The 22,034-nt window shown below is 43.8% G+C and overlaps 1 protein-coding gene across 3 annotated transcripts in view; it reads right to left on the reverse strand.

Moving 5' to 3' along the window:
- Positions 1-10,389: 10,389 nt before the first annotated feature.
- AHRR (aryl hydrocarbon receptor repressor) overlaps positions 10,390-22,034 on the reverse strand; it is a 793,419-nt gene continuing 781,774 nt past the window's right edge. The window contains exon 11 of one of the 3 annotated variants that reach the window (XM_085606921.1): positions 10,390-14,615. In XM_085606921.1, the coding sequence (XP_085463047.1) occupies positions 13,493-14,615 (1,123 nt within the window). In that variant the 3' untranslated portion in view covers positions 10,390-13,492. The remainder of the gene's footprint in view (positions 14,616-22,034) is intronic. The other 2 variants (XM_085606922.1, XM_085606920.1) reach the window with 2 other exon arrangements.

Raw genomic sequence — 22,034 nt, forward strand, 5'->3', positions numbered from 1 at the left:
TTAAATATGTTTAATATATATATAGAGGGAAAAACCTATGGAAGAATGAGTGGGTGTATAAGTGTGTGAATGGATGATTTAGTAGGTGCGTGACTGACTCTATAAGTGAGTCATTAAACGTATTTTGCTCCAGACTAGTGACTAAACTGGGTGAATGTCTGTATCTGTCTGTCTGTTGGTGTATAAGCGGCTGCATGGTTTTGTGAATAGCTATATGAGAGTTTCTATGGGTTATTGATTGGTTGTCTGAGTATCTGTTTGGGTGCCTGAGTGTTTGTGTGGGTGGGGTGTGTGTGACTCTGTGCATACATGTGTGAGTGGGTGAGTCTATGGGTGCATGGTTTTAAGAGTGCATCTGTGAAGGAGTGTTTGTATGGGTGTGTTAGTGATTGAATGTATATCTCAGTGGTACATGTGTGAGTAACTATATATGTGAAAGGCAGTATATATGTGTGTAAGAGTATATAAGTGGGTATGTGGGAGAGTGTGTGATTGTTAGAGTGGCTGTATGGATGAGTGTGTGCTTGTATCAGTGATTGTATAAGAGTGTAAGAATGTGGTACTATTTTTATGAGTAAGTGATCTTGTGTGTGTATAACTCCATAGGTGAGTAAATGGGAGTGTGATTAATTATTTGCATGACTGACTAGGTGTGAGAGATGGTGTGTGAGTGTCTATGTAGGTGTATAAATGCATATGATAGTCCTGTACTGACTGACTGTAAGTATGAGTGACTGTACAGGTGAGTGAGTGGATGTGTGTGTAGATCTAAGAGTCAATGAGTGGGTATGTAGTTATTGGTATTGGAGTATCTATGGTTTTGAGAATGGACGTCTGAAATTTTGATTGAGTATATCAAAGGGTGTGAGAAGATGCACTAATTTATCACATGGATGACGTCATCAGTGATGTCATTTCAGATGTCATCAGTGATGTCATCAGTGATGTCACTGACCAAGTCATGAGTGATGTAATATGTGACGTCATCAGCAGTGCATTGTGGGGGTTTTCTCTCAAGCATGAATCATGATATCACAGCAGAAGGCTTTTTCACATGGTAAAATCACCTTAGAATTCCTAAAATGAGTATGGTACCATCAACAAATGATTTATAATGTAACTAAAGTCTTCAAACCTTCTATTAAATGCAATGCTTTTTAATGAGGTGCTATCATGTATATTGGTTCCAAGATGGCTGCCAACACTTCTTGTATGAAGTGCTGACAGCCAATCAGATCTCAAGATGAGATGTGTGGTTAGGCTCCGCCCAGATATATATGTGATTTTACTTTTGATTTTCTCAGGAACTACTGAACAGATTGACACCATTTAAGCAAAAGGCACATGCCTGACCTGAGGACTACCTCTTTGCCAAATTTCAAGTAATTCTGTTCAGCCGTTCGGGATGTACCTTCGACTAAAGGTCCTATGGGAAAATGCATGGGGAAAACGCGTTTTGGGACCCCCCTTTTTTCTCAGCCCCCGCTTGACGAATCACCCCGAGACTTTCAGGGTAGGAGCTGAGCGGAGCGCCCCATTAGTTTTGAAAATTTCGTGAGGATTCGTCAACCGGCGCCAAAGTTATTCAAAATAGAATTTTCAGATTTCCTATGGAGACTCGGTCCTAACTATAACTATCTACTGGCGACCGCCAGTAGATAATATATATATATATATATATATATATATATATATATATGAGCAACCACTGCTCTGGACATCGCCATCCCTGACGGCTACACAATCAGCTGCAAGGACCTCCCTGACCGTCCAGGAGGAGGCATTGCCTTAGTCTACAAAAGCTCACTTCGACTCACCACGCACTCTAATGACCCAACGGTGACCATTGAACACCTCCACTTCCAGATACGGACCAACACCACCCTCGTCTTCAGGCCCCCCAGGCCATGAACCCACAGTCAATGATGCCATTGGAAACCTCATTGCACCCCAGGCTCTACCATCCACCGACTACATCCTGCTCGGAGACCTGAAGTTCCACCTGGACAACTCCAATGACCAGAACTCCAACCCCCTCCTGTGGAACCTCACCAACATCGGACTCAAGCAGCTAGTCACCGCACTAACCCAAATAGCCCGACACATGCTTGAGCCCATCTTCTCCGCCAGCGGGAACTTCAACTACAGCCACACCACCGAACTCTCCTGGACCGACCATCATTGTATACAACACGCCTTCACAATGCCCACCATACACTACTGCCATCATCGCCCCCACCCGTCTCAGCTGAATCAAGGCCACAGAAGACCTTCCCATCAACTCCCTCAGCACCACCACTCCGTCAACACTTACAGACGACAACATCGCAGCACTTAACATCCACTGATGGATCTCCAACTGCGTCAACACCCTGGCAACCCTCTAGTAAAGACTAGGCAAACAACACTCCAAGAAGGCCAACTGGTCAACTCCCGCTCTCCACTAGTCCAGATGCACCTTCAGACGTCGCGAGAAGAGATGGAGCCACAACATTACCCTGAAACTCACACAACCTTCAAATCCGCCGTAAACGCACACTACAGTGAGGAAGAGGAAATCCCCTGGATTGATAGGTTTTGTGTAGGTAGGTGGCCCTTCCTGCACAACATTAATCAACTCCGCAACACCATGGCCCAAGGGTGCTGGCGTTGGCACATGGCAGCCATTGTGTGTCAATTCAGGGGGAAAATACAGGGGGGCTCATTAATGAGCCCCTTCCCAGTGTTTAAAGCCGCTAGTGCGTCATTTTCTTGACGCACTTGCAGCATTAATTTTGCACTGCGTTGCGCCGTATTTGCAAAGTGACGCATCTAGGCATATGCTTGACCTTTTGAAGCCCTGTGCCACATTTTACCTGCGTCAGGCATGATGTATGCAGGGTGGGCGTACCAACGCAACAAAGCCTCATAGAAATGGGGCAGTGTAATCCATCAGATTTCACTGTGACAATTCTAGGATGCCACAGCGACAGAACATTACGCCTGCCTCACGACTGGCGTAAGGTTGACGCAGTGCCACAAGGATAGGCTGGCCCCATGCATTGCTGGAGTTGCGTCATGCTTGTGACACAACTGCAGCAATGCGTGGCTTTAGCGCTGACAGATGCGTCAGGATTCCAGACGTATCTGTCATTAATTGCAACATGGAGCGCCGTACAGTGAATACAGTGCATCCATGGTGTGCTAGAAAAGGGCAGTGAGAAGTTTTGCAACATTGTTTTGTCGCAGCGCTGCAACACGTTTCATGGATGAGGCCCAGGAATGCGCCCTATCTTTTCTTCCTGCCCTTTTGTTTTGTCGCATGGCAGCATTCCTTGCAGCGCTGTCCAGCACCAAAACCATCTGAAATGAGGCCCCAAGTGTTTGCACCAATTTTAAGACCAGCTATTTTCTGGTCTTAAAAAACTGCCTCTAGTTAGAGGCAGTTTTTTGGGATTTGCACCATACAAGGAATTCCTTGTAAATATCGCAAAGTGGAGATTGTGACAGTTTTTGCACAGGAACGCCCACCTTGCATTTCATTTTCGTTAACTCCCGCTAACAGAAGTGGCGATCTTAAAAATTCACGTTTACGCCGTAAAAGTCCTGCTAACTGCAGTTAGCGGCAACTTGTAAATACAGCGATTTAAAAAAAAAAAAAAAAAGCCTCTGTAACGTCAAAATATTTACGCTACGGCTGCGTTAAGTCCTTTTTAGGTCTCGCTGAGTCAGCGCACATGCGCTGCTCGGAGAGACTTTCGTAGGTGAATTTTCAAAGTGCTGCTGGCTGGCGACAAGCTTGTGTGCACGCGAGCGTGCACGCGCGAACTGCCAGCTTTCAGCAGCACTTTGAAAACTCACTTACTAAAGTCTCTCCGAGCAGCGCATGCGCGCTGACTCAGCGAGACCTAAGACATGCTTTACTTCACCTACACCCACTTTACACCCCCCCTCCCCCTACCTCCACTTAGAAAGGTTCAGGTTTTCTTCTCCTGTCGCAGGAGACACTCACCCACGTATCCTTGGTCAATCTTCCTTTTATTTCCTCGCAGTCTCACAAACTCCAAATGCTCAGGAAGCAGCCGTCTCTGCTGCACACGCGCGCTGCATGTCACACAACTGCTGGCTCGGCAGCGAATTGGTTTGCGATTGAACAACGCACCACGTCAATCATCACGAGGGGCTAGTTTAAGCTGTTTTACCCAATTTACGGGGGGGGGGGTGCCGCTAAGGCAAGCCAAGAAGAACAGTTCATAATCAAACATAGAAGAAGGACCACTGCAGTTAGTTTAGTTGGCATTGCTAAAACTGCTTCTAGTCTCAGGGCCTAGAACGCTAACCTCCATTTTCAGTGTATTCAAAAGCGAGGTCTCGCGAGACCAATGTTGTTGTATTTATTATTTAGTTATGTGGTTTTATTTGGCGCTGCTATTACCTATAGCCGCCAGAGCCATTTAAAATAGAAATTGCACGTTACATAGGAATACTTCATTTTGCAAGCGTTGCATTTTGCAAGCGTTACATATTGAGTGATAAAAGATAAAGCAGTTACGAGTATCATGCAATATCCGTTAATTTATTGTATTTGCAGTTTTACATAGCTCAAATATGGCCCCTGGGCATTCAAGCGCTTTACAAGAGAACGATTTGTGGATAACTATCAAGAATAATATAAGCAAAACAATGCAGAAGTGGTGAACAGGCAGACACCATGTCCATGAAATTTAAGTTTAAGGGCGAATATAGTTTTAGCAAAATTGTCTTTTGAATTACTTTTAAATGTTGCCTGATGGTGTTGTGCAAAGGGCTAAGGGGAAAGAGTTTCAAATCTTTGTAGGCTTTTTGAGTAAGGGGCGTGGCTTAACTACCAGAGCTCCTGACTTTGGAACAGGGTCCAGGCCTCCACTCAACATCCTGTGATTGTTGGCAAATCACTTAATCTCTTCAAGTCTAAAAATGTCTAATGTAATCTGGCTCTCATGTAAGGCACTCTACTGCCCTTTGACCATGTTTGCATTACATAAAACTGAAGGAAAAAAAGTTCTTGCTTGAATGTGGGATGCCAGAAAGGATTCTGTGTTTCTTGAAGGGCGTTGATCACCAGACATTTTCAGTATTCAAGATAAATAGAAGGGAGTCTTTGTGCTGATACAAACAGTTTTAAACTGAGCTCTGGCTTTAATGGGGAACCATTCAAAGGTAAGCAAGATGGGAATGATGTGGTTAAAATCCTATGGCCTTTAATACAAGCATTGGCATAGCCAATAGGTCTCGCCTTTGGGACCTTATAAGTGTTTAACCATGCAACAGTTAATGTTGTTGCCCCAAAGATATTGTGCTGCATAACTAAATATTTATAAGGTCCCTAAAGCGAGACCTATTGGCTATGCCAATGCTTGTTCATTTATGCCCCTAAGTTCCTATAATGACCTCAGCTCTATATCTTGTGATTCTGGGCCTAGGGCAAAAAATGTAAATTTAGAGGACAGCAAATGTGACAGAGTACAATGTCTGCCAAATTAATGGTATGCTCACTCTATTTAGGGTGAGGAAGACCTTTCCACTGACAGATCCCCCGTTGGCTCCATGGATGGAAAGCTTCCTCTGACAGCCCTACAGAGCATTTCATTGCCTGTCCTGTTTAGGGAGGACACGGTTATGCCAGGTTTTATGTTGCAGTGATGAACAGAAACAAAATGCCCCCCCTAATCCCAGGGAAATAACTCCCTGGGTGAATGGGTCATTCGTTTTTTGCTCTTTAGTAACAAACTCCTACCGTGGGAGTTTATTTATTTATTTATTTTTTTTTTTAAAGATCTTTTTATTAACTTTGCTCACGGTCACCAACAGAATACAGCCAGCGTTACAATGCATAGTGACTAATTCCCGTGCATGGAACCCATACAAGTCTACATAATAAACCAGGGACATGCTCATAACTGAACCCCCTCTGCCCCCCCCCGAACACCCCGAAACCTCTTCCATGGTCCCCACACCCTTTGCCACTTTTTTGCACAGCCCCAGGCCTTATATATGGTTTCTTCAGCCCTCTGACACCAATCCAAGTCCCTGAGCCATTGATCCCACTGCGGCGGCTCCTGCGCCCCCCAGCAACTGGCAATGTTACGTTTCGCTACTCCGGCCGCCATTGCAAGCCACATTTCGTGATATCTGGACCAGTCTGTGGGGCCTTTAATCATGAGAAGAAGCCATTTGGGCTCCACCGGGACCTGCGAACCCACCACGTCCGACATCGTCCGAGCGACCTTCGTCCAAAAGGGTACTATGTTTGGGCAGTCCCAGAGGATATGATAAAATGACCCCTCCTCCTGACATCCCCGCGCGCATAAAGGGGACAAGCTCCTACCCCATGCGAAAAGGTGAGTACGCGGGTAATACACCCGATGCAGGATTTTAAGCTGCACGAGGCGGAATCTTACCCGAATGGCCACCTCGCGCGGGCTTTGCAGAGCATCCTGCCAGTCATCATTCTCGAGGCGACCAATGTCTACCTCCCACCTCTCCCGCAGGGACTCCAACGGATCAGGCATATTGTTTATGAGTTTACAATAAATAGTAGCCGTAGGCCTGCCTAAGATGGGATCTAACAAAAGCCTGTCCTCCATGGGAGAATACTCTGGGATGGAGGCGTCCGGGCTCACATGGAACCGCAGGGCATGCATAAGGCGAAGGTAATGAAACCGCGGAGACTCGTGCATTTGGAATTCTCGTTGGAGGTACTCAAAGGATCTGGGGTCCTCTCCTTTCCAGACATCCCCTAGATACTCTATTCCAATCAACCTCCAGCCCTTAAAGCCCACGAGTCCCTTAACCGCTGGCAAGTGATCCTCCACCCACAGAGGGGTCCTCCCGGTCAGAGCACCAGCCCACCCCAGGAATCGATTCGCCTCCCACCAGCGCTGCAGTACCACCCCCGTATGCGAAGGCAGGGCACCATGCCAGCGGCGCGAGTAGAGGAGTGGCTCGCAGGAGCCTCCCGGCATAACATACCTGTCGACCCGATAGGCAGGTTCTGAGCCCGGCGCATACACCCAATCATTGACCACCTGCAGTTGGGAAGCCCAATAGTATAATTGGACATCCGGGAGGGCCAACCCCCCATCGTACACTCCTCTTGTGAGTTTACACATCGCTATCCTCGGGCTGCAACCCTCCCACAGTAGTGTGCGGACCGATCGTTGGGAGTTTATTTTTGATAACATTTGTTAAGGTTTGGTGGACTTTTATCAAAATCAGCAGCAGCCATCCACCAAACCTTTTGTATCTTGACAGAAACTGCCATGAAAGCAGTTCCTGTCAAGGGACAGAGACCACTGAAGGGCCAGATGTGATCTCTACATCTGTCAAGACGATAATCCGTCAGGGTGGAGGATGAAATGTCTTTTGCCACTGTGACAGATGGAGTACTGTCCACCACACTTTAAATCTGACCTTTAATCTGCCTGTGCTTATACAAAGTGTAATGCAATCCCATAAATGTATCAGTCTGTGTTACATAGTGGCAGCTTTGTAATTCGAACAAACAAGTCTTATTGTGGGTTCGCCCACGATTACATATATATCTCAACTTTTTACAAAATAGTGAATTGTTCAATCAATCAATCAGGGACTTGTAAAGGGCGGCTACTCACTCGTGAGGGTCTCAAGACGCTTGAATTATATGTTGCAGAATTATATTTTACCTTCCTCCAGAGAAAGTCTTTAAAAGTGTTTCATGGCCAAAAATAGACATGATAAATAAACGCTTTGATTAGTTAAATAAGTTCATAGCAGATCTAACTCAGAAGAGGTGCCATTGACCTCCACTGCTGAGACATTTGCTCTACAAATAGCCCATTCTGCCTCTAAGATTCTGAAACATTTGCAAATTCAAGGGCATATTTACAACAGAATGGAGAAGAGTGACCTTAAGCAAACATTGCTAGCGCCAAGCTTCTACATTCTGAAAACGCAGGGATGTGCCGTATTCACAAGAATGTAGTGCATCCCTGCATTTCCCCCTGTGCTGGTGCTGAGATCAGCTGCCTAGCGCCAATGCAGGCACCCTTACACTATGGTGCCTGCATTTGGGGAAAGGTCCCTTCCTGCAAATAAACAATCATTAATGGCATTTTGAAACTTCTATGTGTGCTGCTAAATGCAGCACACAGAGAAGTTGCAAAAGTTAATTTTTCTAATTGTTTATGTGCAGGAAGGGTCTCCTTCCTGCACATAAACGATCATAGGCAATTTGCTGTTTCTATGTATGCTGCACAAGGCAGAACACATGGAAACAGCAAAAACGGGGAGCAATAAAGCATTTCTGCTTGTTTCGCCTGCTTAAAACCAGGTTTTCCCCTGCTCTTAAGTTTGGCGCTGCCTCCTATTTATGCCACCCTTGTAAATAGGGGGCAGCATCAACATCAATGGGTGTTGCGGTGGAACGCCCACCACAACACCCATTGCTCTCCACTTTCACGATAAGTACGGCATGAAAGGGTGCCTTATTTACAAGACAGTGTTAAGCCATGTTAAGTGGCTTACCGCTGCCTTGCAAATAAGGGGATGCCCCTATCGCCAGCACAATGTCACTAAGAGTGATGTTGTGGTGGCGATAGGGGCTTGCAAATATGCACCTCAGTTGCCAACGCACTTTCCTGATCTATTGCACACTGTGTTTCATGTTCAGACAAAACTAGTATTATACTTTTTTTTGTTTTTGCAACTATTTGATCTGAATTATTTGACAAGCTCCAACCCTATTTTTGAATCCATTCCTACCTTACTTGTATTTTTATTTTTCAACCCTGCTTTGTGAAATATCAATAACTATTCTTATCATGAGGCATGCAACTTTTATTTTTATTTTGCTTAAGCAATCGAGATCAACATTAGCAGCAACACACCCTATCCGACTGAATGTCAATGTCGCAAAGCTATTGCATTCTATCTCGCTGGAGAACTGTGAGACCAGTGTTTCAGTGTTTGAACTGTTTTCAAACTGTCATCTTAAACATTTCATTGGAACAACAAGCTGTGCTTCCTGTTGATTGCTGGGAATTAACTCGGCCGATCGGACAACATCAAGCATTTTGCAAGGCATTGTAATGCTGCTTCCATTGAATTTTTAATTTTGCTGACAAATGTTAACTTGTCTGGAACTGACAATCACACCATTTACAGATGCACTCAGATTCACGTCACAACACGACTTGATTGCTGCAGCTGCAACTTTGACTCTGCCTCTGACGCCATATTCCTCTGTGCCCTCAACAGCTTCCATCTTTGATCGTATTCTGGCTTCACCATCATGTACAGCTGCTGAGTACTAGTTTCACTGTCACCAGTCCCAACATCTCCAATTTTCCTGATGGAAATGGGACTTGTTAAACATTATTGTCTCTGCCAATGGATTCTCTCTACAATGCGGTAGATTTGTAGATGTCCATCTGTTTTCAGAATTAAATCAATTTAATATTTAATACCACAAGAGAAAGACAATCAGTAGTTGCTACTGTTTGTAAATATGCCGTCTTGATCCAGCTTTTTGCTTTTAATCCCTTTTCGATTCATTTTTGATTTCTGTACCATGCGGCTTAGTCGAATTAGGCACAAGGGCCAGACGTACTAGGAACTAGCCGCAAAATACTGGCCGCAATTTGCAACTGATCTATGCACTAATAGGTAAGTCTGAAAATGATTGATTCATGCTTTGTCGCAATTCAAGCTACCTCATAAATATTCAAGAGGAAGGTTGCAAACTGCAACCCACCAGGAATCACAGATATCACAGGGATGCTGGATTGCTGATGACCGCAGACATTATGTCAGTGATCGAGTTTAAATTAAGTAAACACCACCACCCTAACAGACTACTGTCTGCCAAATTTAGAGATCACTGTCGGCCATTGGTTTTGATGGCTATTCAACAAATGTTTTCAGAGTTTTTTTTTCAGAAACAAAGTTGCAAAGCATGTGTTTGTTTCTAAAAAGCAAAAAATGGATAACCCCTACACCCCTGGGCTTTACTCCCTGGGTGTGAGGGTCATTATTGTTTTATTCTTTCCCTCATTGATAGGGCTTTCCTGTCGGGGATGGATAGATTAAAAATACATTACACCATCCACCTTAAATAGGGCAGATGGTGTAGTGTCCTTACTTCTACGGCCCCTACTCCGTCGCACTGTTGGAGGAAGCTTTTTGTCAATGAAGTCAACGGGGGCTCAGCTGAAGGAAAACTCAAGGTCCACCCATCTCTAAAAGAGGCAGACAGTCCGAGGGTTTGGTGGACAGGGTACTCCGTCACATTTATAACACCGTACCCTGTCCGCCAAACTCATCAGGCCATAGGTATTGAATTAGGGGTGTTAATAAGGTGTTCCCCCACCATAAAATGAGAACCAAAAGCACAACAGGTTATTCTTTTATTTACAATGGATCAACAATCTGAAATAACCCACACATAGAAAAGTCCTCTTCTGTTCCCTGGCAGACTTCTTATAGCTGTACATTTTGTTGCTAAACAGTGACTTACAAAATGCTAATTAAATGTGATAGCATATTCACGGATGAGAATGGTACTATCTCAGGCTAAGTGGTTGAAAACACCTCTGATGAATGGTCAAGGCACATTGGATAACATAGTTTACACACTAGCGCTATTGTGGTACTGGCAACATTGCATTTCTTCCTTTCTGTAAAAAAAAGTAAAATGTTCAGCATAAAAAGCACTGTGTTTTCGTAAATGTGGAAAATAGCACTCTGTTACACCGGAGTGCATCTATCCCAATGAATGTACACATACAATGTTAGTGTGTGTTTTTGAAGAACAGTGTCTTCTTCGAGAAAAAAACATACACACCAATATACAATTTGGAGATTGTAACTATTATTCTTCTGTTCCATGTACGAGTCAAATGTCACAACTGTAGAATAAAAAAACATAATTTACACTTCGTAATATGTATATATTTTGGACCACATTTTTTTTTTAATTCACTCCTTTAGACTGTTTTTGTCTGGTGGCTTAACTGTCTTCTCAAAGACCTGATTCATTTAGGCTTTTTTTTTTTAAATCATTTTTTATGGGCTCTTCTGTATTTATTGGATTAAATCGGGAATCAGACAAGGAGAACAAGAAAAGAATCAAAAATCACAGTAAAGCAACATAGCCTTCAGCTGTAACTGGAAGGCAGTTGAAATGTTATGAAGCCTCATGCAGCAACCGCAGGGCTTTAATCCGTTCAAAAATAAACATTTATGTGCCACTGGCTACAAGAGGCCTTCAGTCATATGGCTCACAGGAAGAATACTATGGCCCTGATTTAGAGTTCAGCAGATGGGTTACTCTGTCATAAACACGTGACGGATATCCCGTCCGCTGTATTACTAGGGCATAATTTCCATTCACACTTGTAAAAAGGCAGATGAGATATCCATCACGTTTGTGACGGGGGAACCCGTCCGCTGAACTCTAAGATGCTTATTTACAAGCCCCTTGCGCTGTGAGTGCGTCTCTTTTTCCCATATAAAAAAGTGACGCACTGGCTGCGCAAGGGGCTTGTAAATAAGCCTCAAAATCAGGCCCTATGCCACGAGGTAGGATCTCTTTAAAGGCAACATTTCAAACACACAAAAGTAATTTGATGTAGCACTCCTTCCTGTTTGTTTGCCTACGCTAAGCGCCGTAGACAAAGAGTGCACTGTTTAGTGTCTCTCGATGTGCCTGGCTGCAGTGTGCACTTGAGGCAGATGTTGTTCTTAAAAGAAAGACAAACAGCGGTGGTCCGTACAGGTAAGCGTGGTGGGGCGGTCGTGGGGTGGAGCGGAATGGGAGGGGGGGAGTCGACAGATGATGGAATAGGGAAAACGAATAAATAAGGGGCATATCAGCAAGGGCCGGCGATAATTATCGCTCAGCACTCTTAGCGTGAGGATAATTATCGCCGGCCAATTCTTAGCAACGCATATCTCCAAAGCGATAAAATTCAGAGCGCAAGCTGCCAAATGTGCGATTATCGCTGGAAATCCAGCGATAATCACACAACTTTTGGCGATAGCTTGCTGATAGGGCCGCACATACTTCGCCATGATATCCACCTTCCATAGGATATCATGGCTAAGTCAGTTTCAAAGCAGGCATAAGGAAAGTAGCGATAACCTCTGTTTTCGCTACTTTTCTTGTCACTATGCTGCTTTGCGTCAGGCTTGATAATAGGAGAAATGTCGCTGTTATCTTGGGGAGGAACACCCACTTTGCATCTCATTAGAGATGCAAAGATGGGCGTTAAGGGAAATGGCGATCAGGCAAGGTTTCACGCGATAACGTGACCTTGCTGATCAGGCGATAAAATTAATCGCCGCTTTTCGTCCGAAAACGGACGCAAAAGCCGCGATAATTTTTTATCGCCTGCTTGCTGATATGCCCCCAAATAGTTCCTATTCTGAAGTCTGTCGACATCCCCCCTGCCCCGCCCCACCGCGCTTACCTGCACGGACCGCTGCTGAAGACAAAGCTAGTCTGATTGACTTTGACAGCGATCGTTTAGAAATAATCTGCTGTCTTGGACATAAATAAATATAATGTAAATGACAATCAGTTTAGGTTGACAGCTTAGGTTGACTGGTTCTCCTACCATAATTGTACGTTAAAATGTTTTGTATGCTGGTTGTACTCCATATATCAGGAGATTGTTGCTTTCTGTTGGAAGTGCCTGGTATCTTCCAGACCGCTTGTTATGTCTGACATGCTATAATTTAACACGTGCCCCCACTAAAGCTATAACCTGCAAAGGCTCTGCGGAGCACAGTATGGGGAGAGACTGAAAATGTCTGCAATACTTAAGATATCAAATTACACCCCTGGAGTGTTGGGTACAGGGACCTTATTGAGTCAGTCTTACCTTAATAGTTCATTATTGCAATACAATGGCTGCATTAATTTCAGGTGCAAAGTGGAGCTTGTGTTTGGATGTGTTCTGGGTGCCACAGGAACACGAATATCTTAGCTGAGAATGCAGATTCTGCAGCAGCCATCTTGTAAAATTCAGTCACTGACATTGACACAACTGGTACTAAAGTTGCAAGTAACTAGGAAGCGGGAAGGAGAAGCAATTCAGCTCTTCTGTGGTTTGGCAGTGGTTACGGAAGGTAGCCACCAACAACAGCCCCAAAGATGTTGCTAAGACACAAAAAAAATGTTTCGAATTTCTGGTGTTGAAATTCTCCTGCTTCTTCCATCAAAGACCCAAAAACTAAACACAAAAACTAAAAACTAGCACAAAGGAAGCACCGTCTAGTTCTTTTGGTGACCTTTGCATTAAGACCGATAGTATTCCCTTAAGGCAGTGTTCGATCAACATGGAAGAGAATTTACATGGTAGATATTGCTAAGAAGTGTATAAAAACATGGTGTTGGGGACCCAAATGAGATTGCATAGGAATGTGATCTCTACATAGCTAAAATAGTGCAATTTCTTTCTCTAAACAGGTATTAAACCCCTTTATAAAAACGCTACTGCAAGAAGGCAAACTCTGTGGCCTTGTGGTGCATGGAATTCTGCAGGTAATTTGGAAGCATGTGTTTTGCAAAGTTTGTGTGCACAGCATTCGGTTCTCTGTCAGGCCATGGCGGCGAATCCAAGGGCTCTCTCTTGATGGTCTGAACCACGCCATGACCTTTGAGCTCATACTGCAGCTTGTAATTTGGATCGCCCAGAGATTTCTGCGTCATTGAACCAGACCCGTAGAATTGATTGTTGTAACAGTCCGAACTTGAATGGGTAACCATGCTATCTAGAAAGGAACATTTCTGAAGGCAAAATGGAGTCACTTCCTTGTGAAATGTTCCTTTGATCGGCCTGCAGATGTTTACGCTATTGGAATGCGAAGGTGTGGATTTGTAGTGTCCGTTGTGTGGGAAGTGGGGCAAGTACTTTGGTCTTTGACATGCAGACTGGTGGTCACTGTGGTCTGGTTCAGTCTTGAGATAGAAGCTTTCTGGCAAATTTACTAGCTGTTTCTTGAACACACTGCACTGTCCTTGCCACATGTGGTTCTGTGGCGAGCTGTACAGATCAGGTCCACTTTCTGAGTCAGAATCATTCTCAATTTTGATGGGTAAGTCTAGAGGCAGCCCAGAATCGTACATAGAGGACATCAATGCACCCTCTAACTTGACACCCTCTGTGGCATAGCCCTCCGAAACAAAGTGCTGTGGACCTGCGTGCAGCGGCTCCATGCTTCCTCGCTGGACCCGGCAATTGGATGATGGATTTATATCACTCTGGTCACCACTGTAGAAAGACTTGGCTGTTCTGTTGGGAAACTGGCTGATGTGCTGACTGATAGGCCGAGAACTGGTCGGCTTCATTATGGTGCTGTTTGTTGTGCAGTGGTGTTGGCTGCCAGAGAATGATTTACAGAAGTTAAGGGGCTCTTCTTGTGTGAAGCCACTGCTACTTTTGTTTAGTTCAAACTTGGCTTTCATTTCTTCCCTTTCTTGTTTTGCCATTGTCCAATTTAGTGTTGTTGTCAGTCCAGCTCCACTGGAGGGGCTGTTGTGCTGCATCTCCTGGGTCTCCCTGGCCCCAAACACAGGGCCTGACCTCTTCAGCGCCTCCTCTTCTTCCCTGTCACTAGGAAAATCAGAAGAATCAGTTACAAACCAACACGTCATGATTTTTACATGTATTCATATGTGTTGTGTATTTTGATCAGTTTTAGGTCATTTTTATTTAGCGTATATGATCGGCTACTGTGCATTTGTAGGTAAAAGTTAATTTCTTTCCAAAGTTTATAAATACATTACATTTAACTCCGTAACTCATAACACTGGCCTTGAAGTTCTAGAGGTATTTGACATAGGAGTAATCCATGGTATAAGATGGCATTAATTGCAAAATTCTGACACTGGCCAATTGTAGGTAACGTTTGGCCCAAAAGTGCACCCATGGCATTCGAGGGGGCACCTATGACAAAATGCTGTCCCTGGCACAATGGGAGCATCCATAAAACATTGAAAACAATAGAGTCAACTCCTCAAGGGTGTTAGGTTTCATTGGCTTGGCGCAGAATGGAAGGACTTGAATATGAACAAGTGTCCTTTCAGAGCATATGGCTTTTTAGCAAATATATGTTGAGATTGTGCTTTTTAATTTGACTCCATTTCTTTCCAAAGTTTCCTGGGGGAGAACCCCCAAAGCCCATCTAGAAGGGGTCTGGCTCACTACAATTCAGAGTAAGTATTACATCCCAACACTTTCAAATAGAATGTCAGCGCCTTAGTATAGGTGGTTTCTAAAATTGACATTTGTCTCTTTTGTATTATACTAGTTATGCAGTTACTACATAACTTCAGGGGAATATGCCTCCTTTTAACGCATGCTTTTTTCCCACTGGCAATTACAACGTGGTCGTTACAATGACCACGTTGTAACAACACATACCATTACCCCGCAAGTCCTAACACGACTTGCTCTGGGGCGGTGCTGAATGTTGGAATAGTATAATTTACTATTCCAACTCCAGTACGTCAACAGTATGGAAGGTGTTGGATAATGGAATGCGTTGTTACAATGCGGTCGTTGTAACGACCATGTTGTAATTGCATGCGGAGAAAAGGATTTGTGGCAAACAATATTTACCCTTCAGGGATGTCAATTACTCAGATGACTTCGGGATTAAGGCCATGTGACACCTGGAGACATTTGGGGTCAAAGATCACATGATGGCACTTCCTGTGATGTCATTAAGGTCAAAAGGTGTGTGATGTCACCTCCGCTACCCCTTGTATTTTGGTGAATCGATGTCCATGCTGACTGCTCCAGGAAAGGAAGCTGAATGTATTTCACCAAACATGGCACGCAATTATAACTAAGGCGCCCTGTTTTTACAGAATTTTACAGATAAAAACAGAAACATTTATTTTCTTGTCTGTATTTATTTTTAAATGTGGATGAAAATAGAAATAGGGTGTTTTGAGTGATTCAAAATACACTTTGTCATGACTGCCAGGCAAATAACTGTGTGGATTGATAGCTAAGGGGGTTAAAAAAAACCGCAATTTTAGTAAAGAGGCTTAAACTGCAGTAGATATGCACAAGGCTGATACTGAAATGTGCATATTTTCATATAAATGCATTGATTTATCTTCTGCGGGTGCTCATATCACAGAAACCTGGCAGGCATTCAATGCGGAAATATACCAGTTTCGGCTTGATTTTTTTTCTCACAAAACCCATAATAAATATGGATAAATACAAATAAAGTTGACAAAAACATAAATATGGATAAATACAGACGGAAATGTCCCAAAAATGAATACCATAAAACCGGGAGCCCTAATTCTAACTTTACTCAGAAAGCAAGTTTTTTGTGGTTTGGTGTAAATCCATTCAGTAGTTTTTGAGATATTAGCATTTGAAAAAGTTTCCTGGTGGCATTAAAAGGTTAACACTTTTGAACATCTTGGCTATTTAAAATTGTGATTTCCAAAATCACTATTTCTTATGAAGATGATTACAGTCAAGCACGTATACCCACACATTTCTGTAAGACAATAGCAGTATCATCTAGCGATCAGCGGAGTAAAGAAAGACAGCAAGAATGCAATCAAGACATATGCATCAACGTGAGAAATTCGGAGAGCTGGGACCACTCTCACCATGGTTCCTAGTCCCTTTTATATTTGGCAACATATACTCTGCAATTATAGACATTTACTTCAGCTTTGGCACAATGATCAATCCCCATAGTCCACTCACTGAGATGGGAAGGGGTGGGAGGATCACTGCTTCTCCAGTGAGCAGTGGCACACATTATTATTCTTTGCATAGAAAAAACTATCTCCAACAAGGTACAAGCAGATGTGGGACCACCCCAGTCATCTACCATTTCCAACAGAGCAATCTTGGGATCTAAAGGTATCGGCCTCCCAAGGAGTCTGTCCATTATTGCATGTATCTGTGTACAGTAGTTATGAATCGTTTGGCAATCCCACACAGAATGATAAAATGTTCTAAGAGCTTCTTTACATCTTAGGTAGTTTGGATTTGGGGATTTGCACATTCTCCACAGTATCACTAGATCGCGGCACATCCTGTGGAAATAGTTCAACTGAATAAGTCTGGGTCTACACAAAAACAACGAGAGAGGAAGGGAACACAACCCGGCTACTCCCCTCGAGGGATAAATCTAAAAAAACAACGAAGTCCGTGTGGTTTATATACAACCTCTTAGGGTCAAAGGAGCACAAGTCTGCTGACTCAAAACAACACTGTATGTTGTTTAAGGAGTGAAAACCTAAATAGGTTTTATATAAAGCCCTCACTCACCAACCTGGTTGGTGACATGCTTCATCATCGGGCTCCACTGGGTATGGCCGAATGCCATCCCAGTGTGCTGCAACGCCAGGTTACTGCGGAGCGGGGTTCGTGTGAGGTGACAGTGAATTTAAAAGCTTCCAATTGAGTCAAAAAGGCAATTTTATTTGTTTTGCTAATTGGAAATATTAAAAAGGGAGAAGAGTGAGGGTCAAAAATTAGACCAGATTCACTCTGTGGCGGTCAACATGTTTCTGCCTTAATGTGTGGTATACAGGCTTTCGTCGGGACCAGAGTGGGGGTGCAGAGTCCCGGTGGTATGAGCGCGCTAAGGCTCACCCTGCCGAGGACTGTGAGTGTGAAAAATTATATTAAAATTTACCCACCAACAATTATAGTGGTGGAGAGAAACAAGTTTATCCTTGTGACCGACAGACACACAACAGAAGACAAAAAATGAAAGCATTATAAGTATTAATGTCCATACTGTAATCAGTCGCTGCCAAGTCAGCCAAGCAGCAAACAAGGTGCTCATTCGGTGATGTGCCATTAGGTTGTACCACTGGTGCACTATTTGTGCTTGGCTGACTTGGCAGCGACTGATTACAGTATGGACATAGCTTAGCGCATTTTGTCTATCGCTGAATTACATCGCCGTGTTAGCGGCGTATTAGCAACGCTTTGCTAACAGGCGATGTTCAAACCAGCGATAGACGGCGATAAACATCATTAGCGTGTGAAATCAAGCTATGATTTCACAGCGCTAATGAAAAGCTTGCAAATATGGGAGTATGGACTTGATTTGTCAATCCACCTCCCATTAAAAAGATAGTTAAGTCAGGATTTTACCTGACGTTAGATTCCTGCAATAACCGCGGTTAGCGCGGCTATTTTTATCGCATCGCGTGTCCGTGTCCGGCTTGTTAATAGCGCGATGTTGTCTTTGTGACTATTTTGCTGTTGTTTTGTGAAGGAACGCCTACTTTGCATCTAATTAGCGATGCGAGGCGTTAGTAAAACTGATGCTAACATGCGCTAATGCATGTTAGAGGCGCATTGATGATATGGAGATAAATATATCGCCACTTTTCCGGCTGAAAACGGCTGCTAAAGCGGCGATGTTGGACTTGATAATATGCCCCTAGATATTTAAAGTGATCCCTGGCTAGATGTAGTTAGATGCATATCAGACAGTGTGGAGGAGCGCTGGTAACTTGCCCATAGGTTGACTTTCACCAGTATACTTGTAATCCCAAATGCATCCCTAGAAATATGTAACATCAGCATCAACTTAGGCTGGTCACTGAATGAGAAGCAACATGTCATCTGCATGTAATGAAACCCTGTCCTCGGCCACATCTCTCCACTGAAAGTTTGTGAGTTGGGCGTCTTTCCTGACCCACTCTGCCAATGGCTCTATGATCAAAGCGAACAATATTGGAGATAGTGAACACCCTTGCCATGCACCTCTTCCTATAGGGAAAGGGGGGCTGAAGAGCACCCGGTACACCCAGAGCTGCACTCACAGGGTATTGTATTAAATCTTTAAATCCATCACCCCCCAATTCCCTCTACATCCTATACTTCCTACTTAGAGGCATCTGTCACCCTAAAAAGTTACCCAAAGCACTCTAATCTTGGTAAATCGATGGGAATATGCGCACTGTTCCTGTTCTATACTTTGTCTGTCATGATAAGCTCCTGATAGCATTTCACCATTGCCTTGCATGAGTATAGCCTTGGGTCAGAGGGTTGAGATTCCATGATGCAGTCTCCATTATTGCAAAGAAAGTGCTTCACGAATGACAAATGAAATTTGCAGCTGTTGCCTCATTGCAAAATCATTTTTATAATTGTTCAGCCCAAAGCCTAGCAAAGAGGAAGACATACCATTAACAAGTGCTCCCGTGGCATTTGCATGTTTAAATATTGTGCAACACCAGTGTGTAATAAACAATTTTCTTCGGGAAAAAACTCTAGCGTCGGTCCCATGACCATTTTTGCATATACATTACATTTTTAGTTAGAATGATGCAAATCATTTGGAAATGATCACTGGACAATCTTGGGAAGATACAGAGGTTTGTGTGGCTGGCTCAGTACTAATATTTATGTGGGATCCTTCTACAAAGGGTTCTCAGAAATACATTTTCCAATAAACAAATAAGTTACTTACCTTCAGTAATGCTCTTTCTGGTGGGTATCAATGTGCAGATTCCTCACCTTTGGTATCCTCCCAAGCTGAGGATTAGATCCAGTACTGTTTCAATAGCGCTTACATGAGAACAAGAAGCTGCATATAGGAACTACCCCTGCGTGCTGAATTCATATGTCCTTCTTTTTCAATGCTCTCAGACACTGAAACGTGACTGAAGATACTGATGTGACAACTGGCAATGAGCAAATGTAACTTGGAACCTCATTAATTCCGGAATGTCTACAGAACGGGAGGCAGGCAGCCAGTGGGGAATCTTCTGGTAGATAGAGTTACAGAAGGTCAATAACTTATTTTTGGATGGATACTTCTCAAAAAGATTGCTTACCTTTTGAAAATACTAAAACATTCCCTCTCCCCGAAAGTAGGTGGGCCCGAGGAGTGGACCTACACCAGGAAGTTCTACAGGATTGAATGGGCAAATTGGCCAAATTGGCATTTCACACGAATCTAAGAATCGATAAAACAGAAAGCATGAGCGGAAGCTCATGTAGTGGCCTAGTGGATGTCCATGACAGGAGCATCCAGGCCAGGGCCATAATTGCAGCCTTTACTCTAGAGGAGTGAACCCTGCGGCCTTTGGGAGCATCCAGAGCAAAGGACAATCCAGTGGGATAAGGTTAGCTTTCAGACCGGCTTAACCTTCCTTACCACTGGCAAAACCAATGAGCACCTAATCATCAGTGGGGCGCTTCTTCTTCCTATCAATATAGAAACAAAGGGCACATTGGCAGTCCAACCTGTGTAATCCTCCTCCTCCTCCTTGGATGGGTATGGGGGAGGAAGAAATATAGAAGTGTATGGATCTGAAGAACTAGCTACACTGGGAAGAAGGTTCTACATGAAAGATGGACCGACAAAGCTTGAAACTCACTAACATCGCATGTGGAAGCGACTGTACTGAAGAATAGTTTTTAGGGAAAAAAGCTGGAGACATGCATTAGTGTGGCATCTGGTTTAAGATGTCCTTTCAGCTGGAATAAAACATTCGTTCTTAAAGAATCTTCTGCTTCGGATTGAATATTGCACACTTTTGAATTAAACACCAGTGAGACATGAATGATGTATTTGTCCTGCCACTAGGTGCTAATATTTGCCCAAGAATGAACTTAAACAATTTTGGTGCGCTGCCATGTGGGGACTGATGGTGCCCGTTTGTACCTCGTCAGACCCATAGGGCCTGCAAATTCTGCAATAGATCACAATAACAGAAAACTAGGCACCTGGAATAACCTTGAAATACCAATAATACTGGTGTAATGCAGATGCTGTGGAAGCAGGGTCCAGAGAATGCATGATATTATGACTACTTTCAAATTTGTCAAGAACAGAATCAACTTTTTCATCAAAGAACCAGGCGCCATCAAAAAGCATGACCATCAGAGAAGCCTCGATGTCTCCAGAAAATCCTGTAGAGTGCATGCAGGTGTTTCTGTGGGTGATGACACTGGTTCCAGTGGGAAAGGCCAGAAAATATGAAGGATCCAGACCAGAGTGTAAGATTTACTTGCCATCATCTGCCCATTCTGAGTTGTCTGCGAAAAGAATACGTGGAGATCATCTGGTAACACAGGTAGGACATCCCATGCCATGCAACCAAGTAGTATCCCAATAGCAAGCCAGCAGGCAAGAAGCATTCAGGTAATACAGTGCCAGGTTCCCATGGAAACAACATTCTTGCCCATGGCATTCATTTGCTTAGACTCTGTCTGGAAGAGTACAAGAAAATAAATTAGCCTATGCCACAAAATCTTCAGGTGTTGGGTGTTGCGTTAGAAAGTTCTAGAATCCGGTTTCTGGTATATGACATCTGGCAACAGGGTGGTTTAAATTAGGAGATGAAAATGTCTTAGATCAAGCTGCCTTTCGTTAAATGTGAGGAGAGCCTCAGAGTTAGCGAGCCCATGCTAGAGGTAAGCATATTGGCCTTTGTCTCCTCTGAGGGAAGAGAAAGTTGCAACACCTCCCCAGCTCTGCAGATGTCCACTGCAACATATGCATTCTGTGTGGGAGGGGGATCTCCTGGAGCATGTAAAGCTGACTCGGATGAGGCGTAAAGACCACTGGTGACTTTAAATCTACGTAAAGGTCAATATCTGTATATTGTGGGGATCACATTGTCCTCATCACGACCATTTGAGGCATCTGATTTGTATCCGAAAGGAAAGGGCCTCTGTTCTTATGCAAAGATGATGTTGTGAAAGAAGAGCCATCAGAGGAGCTATCTTCAACACGGTTGTGGTTTAGTAATGGTATAGCATCACATAGTGTGGAGTCTGATTCCACAGGCAATACCTGCTAATCCAGGACTGATGTCTCTGGAGCAGATGGGGTGCTGGTGTGATGGCATAAAGTGAGGCCTTTGACGAAGGAGCTGGCGCACGGCCCGGCGCTGAGGGTGAATCAGGCAGACTCTGACTGGGATCAATCAGGATTGGGCAGGGCCCTCTCAGGGTAAGGCTCTCTGGGGTTGGAAAGTACAATGGATAGAGGTGGAATCATGAAATGCTTATGATCTG

Source organism: Triturus cristatus, chromosome 5_2 (assembly GCF_964204655.1).
Source record: "Triturus cristatus chromosome 5_2, aTriCri1.1, whole genome shotgun sequence".
NCBI classification, from domain to species: domain Eukaryota; kingdom Metazoa; phylum Chordata; class Amphibia; order Caudata; family Salamandridae; genus Triturus; species Triturus cristatus.